The sequence below is a fragment of the Copidosoma floridanum genome, unplaced genomic scaffold (assembly GCF_036245765.1).
Source record: "Copidosoma floridanum isolate Cflo_tuat_1 unplaced genomic scaffold, Cflo_Japanese_pri ptg000030l, whole genome shotgun sequence".
Taxonomy (NCBI): domain Eukaryota; kingdom Metazoa; phylum Arthropoda; class Insecta; order Hymenoptera; family Encyrtidae; genus Copidosoma; species Copidosoma floridanum.
Window position 1 is genome coordinate 94850 of NW_028321907.1, and position 15291 is coordinate 110140.

Here is a 15291-nt window from a genome sequence, read left to right on the forward strand (position 1 = left end):
CAAGGTCTCATTAGGCTTTTTTTATGATTCAGCGAGAGACTGCAGCAACTCGTGTTCTCCCCGAGTAAAAGAGTTGGCAAGCAAACCGGCGAGAGCAGAAAAGTAAGTAGAAAGAGAGAGCAAACCTGGATAGGGAATGCGGAAGAGCTGAGGCCATACCTACATATAAGTATAGAACAAGCGAACGAGGCTCTCCTTTTTTTTTTTTTTTTTTTTTTTTTTTTTTTCTTCCTGTCAAGCCATAGCACATGTGGTGAGCTGCAGCATCTACACGTATAGGTACACTGAGCCGTCCACCACCTTACCCACGCAAAGAAAAATGGAAATAGATCAAGTATACTTGTCTTCGTACTGCAACTGCAACAGTGTGTATAACCCATACTCAGCTAACAATGATAATATAAAAATTCGGATTTTGGACGAAATAAGTATTGAGCTCTGCATCCATCAGTTTTTTTTTTGATTGCAGGTTTCTTTCCTACAGGTTTCTTTAATGAAATCCACAACCACCGGGCACACTTTGTTCTTCGCCCGAGATTGCTGTACCTGTACCTACGTCATCAAAAATATGCCTTAAACCTGCAGAAACTGCGTGGAATGTAATTAAGTATAGTTATATTACAATAAGAGATAAAATTACGTCCACAACTCGGCGATCCATGCACATTGCACACCCGATACTTACACGTAGCAATTGCTTTGATAAGACTATAATTATACTGTGCTATAGGGTCATACCCTATAGGTGGTACAGTATATTATCATCCAACAAATTTTTTAATTTTAATAAAGCATATTATATACTTACACCATTCTATTTTCAACTCAGAAAAAACATTTATTCGCCAATGATAACTTTGCTTTTACTTTAAAACTAGCGGTAAAAAAAAAAATACCTCATCTTACCACGGCTGGACAAAGTATAATACTGTAGATGTATGCGTATGTATATTTTGTAAGCCCCTTAAAACTACAACTGCTAGATCCTAGCATTGATAAAATTTCATCATCACAATAATGTACGCGTAGTCGTGCCGCATGGAATCAACATTTTTTAATTTCAAACAAAAGCAAAGCCTTCACATTGACGATTTTAGGTCCTGGTAACCAAGCAGCGCGCGGGAAGAGCGCAAGCCTCGATTGGAGTGCTCCCACCAAGTGCCAGTATCTGAAAGTATTCGTTGGTATGATGTGTAAGTAGGTACTTATTGGACAGGAGTATAGGTAGATAATATAAACAGTATATGGTACAATACGGTAGTCAGTGTACACAGAGATCTGCAACTATATCTAATGGCACTGCAGGAACTTACCGAGTTACGAAACCGTATTGCGCAGTGGGTTCACCGATTTCGTAATTTATACCGTGATTAATTATATTGGGAAGGGGGCGGGTGCATCAAGTGAAAGTTTGCTGTAAAAATGTTTGCCTCCATAGTGTAGGAAATGTAAGCCGAACGTTATTACTATCATGGGATTATACATGAGAACTGGTCCCACTTTTGCTGGAGAAACATCATTTCTTTAACTTTTCCCTTTGGTACGTATTTAAATACACGCTGTTTTCAAAGGTAGTATATATAGGCTTATGTATTTGTATGTACCTTCATATTACAAAAGATGTATGTAAAATACGTGAGTAAATAAAAAAGAACGTGAATCTTGCATATCCAACATTTTACATGTCATCGGAAGCGTATGGAGAGATGGAAAAAAAAAAAAAAAAAAAAAAAAAGTAGCTACGAATGCCACGGCCTTTGTGTGCGAGAGCAAGCTGTGCGCCTAATAATTTAATGGCTGATGCGCTGATGGTTCATCTTACCTCGCCGAGCGCGATATTTTTTTGAATTTCAGGAATGGCCTCGTAGAGCGCGGTGCACTCCTGACTGGTGAGCCGTGGCACGCCCAAGCGCTTCTGGATTCCGGAGGGCCCGAGAACCAGCCGCTCCCCGCAGTACTTGATTTCCGGCAGCAGGCACGAGCGGACGTAGGCACACTCCTCGATCCCCTGCTCGTCCCGCAACGCTGCACTCGACGGAACCAACGCGCTTTACTCTTTTACTGCACCAATAATGCACCAGATTGCAATATTTATTATAAAAATTAAAAAAAAAAATCACTTTCCGTACAACTCGTATGAGTTATACTTTCATGGGACGGACCTCATAATGCATGCATACCTATATATATTATGTATAAATGAATAAAAAGTACGACAACATAACATACATTAAGTAAGAGTAAAGGACTTGCAGAATTGATACGTTATCAATTAGTACATAGGTACAGCCGAGTTAGGGGCCATTTATTCATATCAGCCAAATAAATAAAAAAAAAAAGAGAAAGAAATAGTCAACGATAAGGAGTGGGTCGGCCCACTCATCTTGCATGCAGTATTTCACGTTCGAGCGTGAAATGTGGGTGTGTGTAGGCCGGCTGGTCCTATGAGGTACCCAAGTTGGTGTTACAATGCGCGTTGTGTCGCGAGGAATTTCATTGAAAAATCGCTCGTTCTCACGCTTTCTCCGTTACTTTATACCTTTATACACCTATACTCTTGTATACATATTACACCGTTGCTGTCCTATGAGAAAAATAACACTGGACTGCATACCCATACACCCGTATAGATTATTATTATTATTATTAGCACATGGGGCAGAGGTGATGATTGGCCGAATTTCGGAGGTTCATTGCAGAAATTTATTACTGCTGGTTGCTCTGCGTTGTTTGTACAAGCGTGCATGTGTGGCTCGAGCATCCTTCAATTTTCCTGCCCTGACGCAAAAATATCAGTGTAAAACAGGCCACTCTTCGCGAAAGAGCAACGATATACTATTGTATATAGGGGGGGGGGAGGGTGCCTCTGTCTCTCTTCCCTTTACTCTGACTGCACGTAAAGTAATAATCAAACTATACTTACATACATGCATGCAAGTAAGCACGAGATCATCACCAGCAGAATGTTGTCTTCGTCGCGTGAGGTAACAAATTTCTGCTACCCCTGATGACCTGTAAACCCTCATGTCCCTTTTTCTTTACGGCCCTCGCTCGCATAATATACCTTAGTTTCGTTCTACGTGTATGGTATACACAATATATTTACATTTTTGTACTCGTGCGGTCGGCAGTTAAAATGTATGCGCACGTTTATACGTTTATGCCAACAAACGGTGGAAAGAGAAAGGGACAAGTTTGAAAATAAAAAAAGAATCAAAGTTCTGCTCGAAGACAATGGAGCGGAAAGTGAAATGGCAGTCGAAGGCAAGTAAGTATAGGTACGTGATGATGTGCACTTTTTAAAGCACATTATTTGAAATATACATATAGGTAGGTACACCGAGGAATAAAAGTTTATAGGTATATAATATATGTGTATGTGTATAAGAGTATAGAACAAGGAGTGTCCGGCGTCACTTGCATCGTCAATATCGATCATAACCGAGAGAATAATAAATAACCACAAAAAATACCGGCAAATATGATAGCTGTGGTGCAGATACGTTAAAGTAGGCGTGAGCAGCGATGGGCAGATGATGACGCAGCTCCAAGCCAGTACAGTAAAGAGATGTAAAAAAAAAAAAAAAAAAAAATCGCTCATTATTTCTGACCTTTGCACAGCGAGATGGAAAATCTGGCGGCTGCGAAGCCAAGGCACCAAGCTGAGGAGTCGGTCGAGCCGTCGCCGTTCTCCTCGTAAGCTGCACTACTCTTGACCAGATTGTCCGAGCTTCTCATCGCGTGCATCAGCTTGCTCAGCTCCTCCTGCGGTCAACGACGCACAATCATTATTATAATTATCATGATGAACGAAAGGCTAATAAGTAGTCAAACATTAACATGAATGGCTGGATGGGCAGACTCGAAACTGCAATGTGCCCCCACACCCCCAAGCACTTATCTCATTCATCACTTTTTTACAGAGCTATTTATGTTTTACTACAAGTTTTGAATGGTTCCGTACCGGGCCGTTCTCCCCGACAATGGATGTTACTATACAGGACTATAACGTATAAGTGGACTCACGGGTGTAAAGTCAGCGCACGGCCGAGTCCGAGAAAAAAGGGGCACGCAGCTCTTGGAGCAGGCACCACCGATCACGGGCACCGAGACGAACTCCGGGGCTACGCCGAGGGTTTCGGCGGCGAGGCTGTTGGCTCGAACCGAGTACAGGCTAAGGACCCCAAAGAGCCGTCTCTCGTCAAGCAAGCCTCCCGTATTTTTGTAAAGTTCGACGAGCATCGGCACCAAGCAGTTCACCGAGGGGGACACCACTGCCACCAATGCCTTCAATTGTTTTCATTTCGGTTGGACCCAATCAAGTACAATATTTTCATCATCATCATCATCGAATTTTCTTTTCCCTGACGTTCTGCGTTCATCAATGAGTCTCCCCCAGGGGTAACACCCGCGTCCCTCATTATATAATATTATTATATATATAACACGATAGTAATAATAATAATAATAATAACAACAATATATAATGGTGGTAGACCTACTCGTTAATATCTTACCAAGTTTAAATTTTTGCTTTACGTTACCTTTAGTTTTTTTTTTTTTTTTTTTTTTCACTCGTGATCATTGTTATTATTATTATTATTATTATTATTATTATTATTATTATTATTATTATAACGTTGTACCATTTAATTGTAAAAGATATGTAAGTCGTCGTACACTTTCAAGTTGTTTCTTTTTCTTTCCTACTCTCTCTCTCTCTCTCTCTCTCTCTTCCTTCGAGTTATTCAAAGCTATTGAAACTTCATATGAAAGTTTTTCAAGTAAATTGTTTATTGATACGGCCACGACAAAAGTATCTCATGACGATGTATAAAATGTAAAATGGTCGGAGAAAGAAGGACAGAGAGAAAATGAAACAAACAAAGAACCAAACAATGGGCGTACTCTAGCTTTTCGTAATTGCGGTGCCCCGGGGGGGCAGAGGACAAAGACGTATACGTACACACCACGGCCGAAAATCTCCAGGTCCGATCAATATAGGTGGAATGTTTCGATAATAAGGTTCTGATCTTCTTTTAAGGGGCCGGAATTCATTGCCCTGCACTAACCGTACCTGTATTATACTTATTTGTGCTCAAGTAACGCGCGGCTCTTTGTTTCTTCGCTCGCAAACTTAAGTGAGCAGTTTAGAAACAGCATTGAACGACGCGCGTCGCGTATAGATACACCTAATAGGTATTGGACGTCAACTCATTGACTTACGGAGAAGAATGGGCATGGAGAGTTTTCTGCCGAATCCTTACACATGCTTTAGATACATGATTATCGCTCGAGTTTGGATTTGTGCAGATGGCAACCAAATATATACATATATATATATTCACAAGAATGAAAATGATTATCACATGTGGGGGAAAAAAAAAAAAAAAAATGTCACAGATGAGCCGATTGGCATTTATGATGTGTGCACCTATATTATCTATAGATATTTATGTATTCATATAATTGTTTATTTACGTATAATTATTCATCAGTGACAAAGTAAAATGTGGATAAGGAGTTGAGCGAGCAAATGCACAAATGACAATTCGTATTGTAAGTTATAATATTAACATGTATAGGTACTTATGGGTGTATACGCACACTTGCCTTGGGACAGTACTTGGCGATACTGGGTACGAGCTGGCGCAGATCGGCAACCTCGTCGTTGAGCCTAGAACGGCTGCTCGCAAGTAAAAGCACCTTGGCGTCGCGGAGGGCTCGCTCGAGGTATTGTCTGTTGTTTCCCGCATTGTCGTGTCGCGCGTTCCTGCAACGCCCCGTATGGCTCAACTCGTGGAGCAAGCCCCGGATCGGCCTCGCGTCGTACACCGCTAGCTCATCGATCAAGCCCGACTGCTTCAGGCAAAGCGTCAGGCTTTTACCTACGTGCATATAACATAAATTGTACAGGTACACCCAGTTTGGTAATAAAATTTGACTGGTGCCCCCACAAGACACGCACCGCGTAACTTGTTTACAAGGGTACTTTTGTTTCGGTCGTTGCTGCACCTTGAACTTACATTAAGTATACATAAGTACAGTCACCTATATTTACTTAATAATTAATACTGGCGCATACGTATATTACGCAGGGGCCGTACAAACACATCCATAAGTACTGCACGCGGAAGCAGCTCGCGTGCACGTGGTGACGTCATCGGATAGAAAGTGAGCGGTCATATGGGGATGGCCGATATGTTTCCAATACCTACGTATGTGTTACCTACTTGCTTATATCCAATAACCCTACTATACATACTGCTGCAGGGAATGACAAAGGGACGGAGACGGATAGCGGACAAAGAATACAATTATAAAAGGAAGCCTGGGAGGATGAAAAAAAACTTTTTTTTTCGCCACTCGATCTAGGCCCCGTGGCGATTTTTCAATGTTTAAGTAACCTTCACGAGACTAAATTCCAAGGCTTTTGCATACAGAAAATAAGATCTAGCAGTTCCATTTTGAGTTATCGTCACTTGCGTAGCCAATCCAGCTCTTTGCTTCTTACATATTAGTATAAGAACGGCACAAGTCAAGAAAATTCATCAATTCGATTCAATTCGATGATGAATTTAAAAAAAAAAAAAAAAAAAAAAAAAAAAAAAAAAAAAATTGAGATTTTGAAACGATTCTTTATGATGACCCACTATAAGGAACATAAAATCACCAAAGTAATACATCACGTAATTGATTGTTATGCTTGATTTTAGAGTGTCAGTGTACATGAAGTAAACTCGGATCCTAATTCGCTTGCGACACTCGTATCTTATTTTTATACCTACCTATACATACACGTAACACGCATGTATAAGTGTTGGTTCATGTACAGTACCCAAACACTTCAATTCAGCGATAATTCACGCCGATTACTTACTTATATATCTCGATAAAAGAGGTAAAAAGAAATTTCCTCACAGATATATACGCAAGCATGCGAGAATCATATTTAAAAGATATATTTAATGTGGGTGTACATGCATAAAATATTGCATCAGTGTATGTACATGTAGATAAAATATGCGCCTATATCTACCTACCTACGAATATACTGGCTTGTGTTATACTTTCGCTCCTTCTTGCTTTGCGCAATGTGGTACCGTTCCACGACTTTAATTCAATTTGAATGCACTCCAAGCCACTGTACAAGTCAATAGCAAATGTGTATTATATTACCTATATACATCTTCTTTTTTGTTCTGGTTTTTATCGCACAAGCGTCATTTGACGCAGACTCCTGTAAAATCACTTATTAAAGATTTGATTGATTAAAGAAAACATAAAAAACAACGAGATTTAGAAAAATGGTTGTCGTGATCTGGAAAGGTAAAACAAGAGCCACCCAAATCTTGGGTTAAATAATTATCCATTACGGAAACAGTGTAAGTATACCCGTTGATGTACCTAACTGAATGACATCAGCACCTGAAATGAAGATGGCTGCACAATCTTGTAAAATCTTCTGTGTATAATAATAGGAAGCCATGTATATATTCACGATGATGTATAGGTAATAAAGGTGGGTACCCGTTTTGGAGTTGGCGCCAACGATCGCAACTTTCATGAGGCTCCCAGAACCCGTGCTGATGCCAATATTGCTACCGCACCAGAGACGGCTGCAGGCAACGTTTTCGTGCCAGCCTCGTCTCCGCCAGCAGTCAATGGTCTTCCATCGGCGCGCCAGCCAAACCATCCTGCTGTTTCTGCTAAACTGCTTCAGGACCAGCAGGAGCCGATTTCAAGGCTGCTATTAAATATAGGTATAATTACTGCACAATAGTATCGCGGATGTCTTTGGCAAAAAAAAAAAAAATTTGATTTCCATCTGCTTGTATACGAGCATGCGTCGTAATACACGTCAAAAGTAGATTCTACACGTTCCGCCAACTACTTAATAATAATGTGATACTTGCATCGGGAATTTTTAATCCACCAAATTTAAATTTCAACTGTACGATTCGTGCCGAAATCATGCCGTCAGATTTTATCCATCGCTATCTAAAAGAAAAAGAAAAAAATCGCGCGTGTCAATCGGAACAACTGCAGTCAAAGCGAGCAGTTGGCCGTGAACAGGGGGGTATGAAAAAAAGCCCCTTAACGAATGCCGTTACTCTGGAATGGGGTTATAATAATATTGTAATCACCTCGATGAGAGTTGACGTACGTTGGTATATAAGTAGTAACGGTAAGCCTCCCTTTGGTTTCAAATGCACGAGCCCGACATCAAAAGTAGTCATAGGTACGGTGTACTTACCTACGGCAGTATAGATTGTGCGTGCACGAGATTGCAGGCGGCACGGGTGATCGTAGGTGTACCAAACATTGACAACTGCACCGGATCCCGATTAACAGGTAGGGACAGCTTTTTTTATTAGCTCATACCTTAATTGACACTCGGCATAAATTTTGCGTAAGTATGAGTGTGTATGTATTCATATTTATAAGTAACCAATAAATACTGTTAACGTACAGGGTAAACATTGTATACGATACGAATTATGTGGACTGAAACTAGCCAACGATTCGCAACTGTTGTATAATATACATCGAACGGCCTTGTCCTTACAATTATTATTAAGCATAGACATATAAAAAAATAGACTGCTCGTTCTTATGTACGGCGTGGAAGCACAAGTAGAAAGAGACACGACATCGAACGTGTATATCTGTCTCCCTCGCACGTTGACAACGGTGGGGAGGTTGCATCAGCTGGCCTTAGTTTACTGACCCAAACATATTATTCGATTGGACGGGTTGTTCAAGTCGACAGAGATCGATCTGATGGCTCAAAAATGTTCGCTTTGGCCCTTTTGCCGAACTTGCAAAATTATTACATGCCTTATTCGTAGAGCACCTACGGTAATACGTATAATATAATTCAATGTATGCACATACAGGTTAAAGGCTCGTTAAAATCTTCTCATCATGGTCATCACTATTATTGTTTATTGACTTGTTCATTCATTTTGAATGTATATAAAACATCCAACTGTATATAGGTTCAACGATACGTTCTGAGAGAAAACATTTTTTTTAATCAATTCAACTGTAACGAGCCGAGCACCTAAATAAGTTTTTTCACCATCTTATCGCTGCTGATTTCGGAATTTCAGATTTCAAAGAAATATTTATCTCACATCACTTGTCCATCTTAAAAGATCAAACATTTTATGATTTTTATCACGTGAAATTTTATTTTGTTTTATTTTCTTTATGATGTAAATGTAAGCAAAAGTACTATTAGTTCAGAAAATTTAATTTATTCAAAACAAAGTAATGACAATTTTTACTCTACCTGAATGATCATTTATTTCTATAAAATTCAAGTATAATCAGAATTAAAACAAGATTAATTGAAAAAAAAAAAAAATCATTTTATTATCCGAAAAGAAGTTTTGCAAAGTAGTAAAATTATTAGGTTGTCGCTGAAGATCAAGAGCTGATGTATACATAACTCTAAATAACTTTTTACGTTTTGAAATAAATATCAAAATGCAATACATAGGCGTATGCAAAATTTTTTAATTTAAACACCTGTAATAATAAAAAAAAAAAAAAAATTAAAAAAAAACAAGGTAAGAATTTCCAGAAAGTCGTAAGTGTTTGTATGGCTTTTTTTTTTTTTTTTTTTATTTACTTTATTCGTAACAAGCACTTGGCATTGAGAATGAAAGGCATAAATTACGTTGTGAATACTAGTTTCCGATCATTGGAATTGTCACACAGACACGTGCCCAAGAGAATGAGGATGTAGGAGAAATTCCACAAAAAAACTCTAGTGATTGGCGAGATAATGGGTAAAGATTGATATCATCTCCATGCCTTCAGGTATGTGTAAAAATTGGAAAAAAACTGTGTGTATGAATAAGGTACGACACTATTTCGAGCATTCTCAAGTATTTCAATGTATTCTACGAAACAAAATAAATTTTTCAAACTTTTTCATACAATTTGATAATAACTGAACATTTTTCGTGGGATTGATAAAACTTGAAGAAGAAAAAAAAAAAAAAAAAAAAAAAAAAAAAAACGTGTGTCACAACTAATTGTTTGTTTTGTATTTACTACAAGATTGTACTTGAGACATTAAGTAAAAGAAAGAGAAAATTATGAAATCTTGTAGGCAAATGGTGTCGCGTTAACTAATCTTATTAAGTATCCGCGTACTTGTTACGTAAATAATTATTTCAACAACAAGAAGCTAATACCAACTGGTGATTTTTTTTTCGTAGGATCGCTCTTATGCGTGAGTCTAATGTGTCGATCGTGAGTAATGACAGTGTGACATTATGCTGGATTCATGTATGAACAACTGAGTTCTGTTTTTTTTTTTTTTTTTTTGACGGAGAGAGAGAGAGAGAGAGAGAGAGAGAGCGTGCGCAGACAAATATTCGGATGCCTATATAAATAAGAGCCAATGTGAACCGCAGGCAGGTAGGTCCAAGTACACAACAAGTATATTAGCGAGAGATAGCGGAAAGAGCACCAAGTAAGTAAAGCGGGCGGACAAACGAGTCTGTTGATTGTCGTGCCGAACCGATTGTTGAGCGGATACATTATACTCCAAGTATACTCATAGCGACAGCAATGCGCGTGGTTGATAGGCTAGTGCGGCTGTTTTTTTTTTTACTCGTACAACAACAGGCGCACAGTTACGATTCAGCGGCTTACAAGGACCCGCATTATGCCGACGGCAGGACCACCATGGTACACCTGTTTGAGTGGAAATTCAAGGATATAGCCGAGGAATGCGAGCGATTTCTCGGGCCCATGGGCTTCGCAGCCGTACAGGTGAATACAAAAAATGTATCGTTGTTGTTGTTGTTACACCCCGGGGCGGGGTGGATTTAAAAGGGTTTGCCTTAAAATACCTTACCTCGGGGCATCACTGGGAACATATATATATACACACATATTGTATGCCGTATTGACGCTTCGTTGTTGAGAAATGCTTCTCGTATACACATGCCATACGCAACATTCATATACATTACATTACGTACTACGTATGTAAGTATAGTCTCGGGCCGGAATATGTGCATGCATGGGTGTATCGATCGTAAAAGTTTGGATCATCATAGTTGATAACGCAATGTATAGGTATCCCCGATCTCCGAGTGCCTCCTGATAGAGGAGCCACCGCGGCCGTGGTACGAGCGGTACCAGCCGATCAGTTACAAGATCGCCTCGCGCTCCGGCTCCGAGGATGAGTTCCGGGACATGGTGGGACGCTGCAATCGCGTGGGCGTCAGGACGTTCCTCGACGTAGTGATGAACCACATGACCGGTGACGCCGACCCGGCCGTAGGCGTGGCGGGCTCGACGGCGGACCCTCGGACCCGACTCTACCCGGCCGTGCCGTACGGCTTGAGCGACTTTAACGAGCTCTGTGCCATCAACAGCTATCAGGATCCGAACGAGGTGAGAAATTGCGAGCTCAGCGGCCTACACGATCTCAATCAGGCTGTGCCGAACGTACGGGACAAAATCGTCGAGTTTGTCAATCGTGCCATAGACCACGGAATCGCTGGTATCAGGTACTCTTTCGTTTTCTTTACCTTTTACTTGTAACTTCTTACCGCGTGAAGGGACGACAAGTTTTTAATATTGCATGAATTAATCACGAAACAGAGTCGACGGGGCGAAGCACATGTGGCCGGCCGACCTCGAGCAAATTTACAAAAGGCTGAACAATTTGTCAAGAGAATTTTTTCCCCCGAATTTGCGTCCGTTTATTTACCAGGAGGTCATCGATTTGGGCTTCGGCGAGGGTAGCAAGCGAGGGGATTACACTCACCTCGGTACGGTCATAGAATTCGTCTACGGGAGCGAGCTTGGGAGGAAATTCCGGGGATACGAAAGCCTCGATACTTTGGAAACTTGGGGCTTTCGGAAAAACGGTCTGCTCGACAGCGAGGACGCCGTCGTCATGGTCGACAATCACGACAATCAGCGGGGACACGGTGCCGGTGGTAGGGCCATACTAAATTACAAAGTGCCGAGGCTCTACAAGGTAACGAGTATAATTATCCATATCAAAAATCCGCGAAACAGCTGATAGTCTCGTGGGATTGATAGATGGCCGTGGCCTTCATGCTGGCCCACCCTTACGGATGGACGAGGCTCATGAGTTCGTTTAATTTTACGGATCCGTCGCAAGGGCCACCCGCCGATGAAAAAGGTGACATTATCTCGCCCGATCCCTTCGCACGGGGCCCCAACGTGGCGAATCCTTGCAACCACGGCTGGGTGTGCGAGCACCGCTGGCCCGAGATCCAGGGCATGCTACGATTTCGCAATGACGTCGGACCAGCTGTTTTTGCCAACTGGTGGTCCAACGGCAACAACCAGATCGGTGAGAGCAATTATTATTTATCACGCAAATGAGCTGTTGTTTATACCTACATCATATTGGCTATGGAATAATGTACCTATATTTAATCATAATTATTTTATCGTGATGATTTGTGCTCCAATTTATCGATTGGGGTTTTTTTATTTTTTTATTTTTCAGCATTTTCACGTGGAAATCGGGGATTCATCGCCTTCAACGGACAATACGGGATCGACCTTAGCCAAGAACTTCAGACCGGTATGCCGGCCGGGAAGTACTGTGACGTCATTTCGGGTAGTAATGCCAATGGCAGGTGCACCGGTAAAACCGTCACCGTCAAACCCAACGGTAGAGCCTTTATCGTAATCCTCAAGAACGAACAGAACGGCGTTCTCGCGATACACACAAAGGTAATCACTTGATACATGTTACCAGTTGAACCCCTCCCCCCTTTTTTTTTTTTTTTTTTTTTTTTTTTATATACACACATTTTCCACACAGATTTTTAATTAATTTTGTTATGCTTGATATCGCAATAGTAATAATTTTATTTTATTTTATTATTTTTTTTTTTTTTTCAGTCAAAGTTAGCGTAGTAAAAACAACGGCCGTCGAAGAAAAGATTGACCAAAAGAATTTGCTTGAATGGACAAAGAGCACCTAGTCAGCAGGAGCTTCCGGATCGGAGGATCGGTAAAACGATTGACTTTGTCGTGTTATGAAATTATACATAATAAAGTAGTTGAATAATAAAGAGATGATAAATGACAAAGCCTGTCTTGGTGATTGCCCGATTGGTGGGCCACGCAGCACATAAGTTGGTAATAACTCACAGTTCCGTCAGATCGTCGTTGAAGTAACAGAGGAGATTCGGCACGTAGGTGGTGTGGTCGTCGGGGAGGCCGCAGCCAAGATAGCGATCTCGTTCGTCGGGAATGCCATTTTCCGAGAGCGAAAGCCGCGGGTTCAAGAGTTTTCCCTCGAACTTGAACGTGTAGGAGGCGCCGTGCCCGTTGAAAACCAAAGCGCGCTCCTGAATCCGAGAGATGCTATCTTCCTCGCAGACCTGGAACACACACACACACACACACACGGCTCATGCAGTGCATCACAGGGGAAATCGTGCAGGTGCCGCTTTATCCGCTCGTGCCGATGTTCTTTCTCCCTAGTATATATTATAGACTCCCTGTTATAGACGCGCAGCTTTACGGAAGTAATCGTGAGGAACAGGCCTTGAGAGAGAGAGAGAGAGAGAGAGAGAGAGAGAGCGACCAGGAAAATATGGACATATTCGTGTTCGCGCTATACCGATATAATTGCTCGGTGCCCGGTTAGTACGTTCGTGATGCCACAAGGTCTCGACTTTTTTGTCAGCCAGCCCCGCTGATACGTGACTCCGTCGCCGCCGTCGCCACCGTTGAAGACGTACTCGAGTTCCGGCCAACACTTTCCCGTTAACTCGAGCTCTATCGAACAAAAAAAATTCAAACCAATCAGCTGGATCGTTCAAACAACTATTTTCTACTCTTTCTTATTTATAACTTTTACCTGTAGACTTACATCACTCGATGCAGACAGATGGGTTATAAGTAAGGTACAACGTAATAATTAATTATATTATACGGTTACACGGGCAGATGCATAATTCGATACATTTCTCATTATTCTCAATTGGAAATACTAATTGAATTTCAAGGGTTATTCTTAAAAGCTGTTGGCGATTTTCATTATTAGCGAATTAATTCAATAAATTTTTTTTTTCTTCCGTTTAGCTCAAAAAATCATGAAAAGTATAAAATCAGTATTTTTTGTGGGTAGTATTTGTGCCATTAGTTCACGAAGGGATAAGTATAGGTACCGAGTGGACGTTTGAATAAGTTGTCACTTTCGGCAAGTCCTTGGCTGCCGGGAAAAAGTTTGTCGTGCGAGCTGCAGTCGCAGTCCTCCTCGAGCTCCGATTGCTGCACGCCCTCCGGCATCGGGTTGCTGTAGGGCAGAAGGATCCGCCAAAGGCCGGTTGCCGGTTCGACGTAGCGCCGTAGACGCTTGCGCTGTGCGTTGAAAAATTTACAAAAAAATGTGCTTGGACGATTTTAACGAAAATATCAAGAAGCGCAGTTTGCAGCAAAGTAAAAAAATAATGATAAAAAAGGGGAGGGGGAGGAAGGGTTAAAAGGGTAGCTCTAACCCCGAAAATCCGAGCGTCGAACCAGTGGCTGACGTCCCTACCCGCGTGAGCCAGCAGATACTTGCAAATCAGACTCTCGGGATTCAGCGCGATGTACGAGGTGAGATCGTAGACCCCTCCCAAGCAACTTAGCCAACAGTCCTGGGCTGTACTGTGCATAGCCACTTCCGTCGGTAGAAAATACGGTAGTCGCCCTGCCTGCTCTGCCATTGTAATACAACCGATCGGCAAACCTCTTCCTCTTTCTTTTCTTTCATTCGGATTAATAGTAAATTAATGAAACTTAAATGTAATGGCTCGTGTCACATAACTCATGAGATTTTTTGGATGGGATTATACGTTCAACACCAGTCTCACAAGGTATACACATATTATGTACCTATACTTACGTATATTTAACTGATGCTGGAAATAATAAAAGAAGGTCAACAACTAAACATAATATATCCGAAGGTAACTTTTCCATGGGATGGTTTTACAGGCAACTTGGGGTTATGGCGAGTGATTAATCCAAGAACTTGTTTATTTTTTACTTCATTAAAACTACCCAAACTTGTTATCAATTGAAAAATGAACGTATTCAGTATGGATTAACTTGAATATAAAAATTGCGTACTGTTAACAATGTTTATTGTTAAATTAATGAAAAGATTTTATTCCAACACCTCGTTTCTAGTGTAAATTATTTTTATTTGTATTTCTCCCGCGCTTGATGACGGTTGGCAATGGCTGGCTACTCCAGCCAATATATATATATATATATATA

General features: G+C 41.0%; 3 protein-coding genes across 3 annotated transcripts; 1 reads left to right on the forward strand and 2 right to left on the reverse strand.

The window, feature by feature from the left end:
- Positions 1–1813: 1813 nt before the first annotated feature.
- Positions 1814–7696, reverse strand: LOC106641565 (uncharacterized). The gene is made up of 5 exons (XM_023392259.2): positions 7531–7696; positions 5614–5888; positions 4027–4287; positions 3612–3765; positions 1814–2025 (listed from the first exon to the last, which is right to left on the reverse strand). The coding sequence occupies exons 1-5, from the start codon at positions 7694–7696 to the stop codon at positions 1814–1816; spliced, it is 1068 nt and encodes a 355-aa protein (XP_023248027.2).
- A 2758-nt stretch (positions 7697–10454) lies between these two features.
- On the forward strand, positions 10455–13097 carry LOC106641566 (alpha-amylase A-like). The gene is made up of 6 exons (XM_089596457.1): positions 10455–10794; positions 11104–11540; positions 11635–12016; positions 12082–12358; positions 12518–12747; positions 12919–13097. Exons 1-6 carry the CDS (start codon positions 10591–10593, stop codon positions 12931–12933), a joined length of 1545 nt encoding a protein of 514 aa, XP_089452583.1. The 5' UTR covers positions 10455–10590; the 3' UTR covers positions 12934–13097.
- Positions 13098–13166: 69 nt separating this feature from the next.
- Positions 13167–14735, reverse strand: LOC106646384 (cytochrome b5 domain-containing protein 1). Its single transcript, XM_089596244.1, has 4 exons — positions 14526–14735; positions 14196–14382; positions 13646–13803; positions 13167–13403 (listed from the first exon to the last, which is right to left on the reverse strand). The coding sequence occupies exons 1-4, from the start codon at positions 14733–14735 to the stop codon at positions 13167–13169; spliced, it is 792 nt and encodes a 263-aa protein (XP_089452370.1).
- Between the last annotated feature and the right edge of the window lie 556 nt (positions 14736–15291).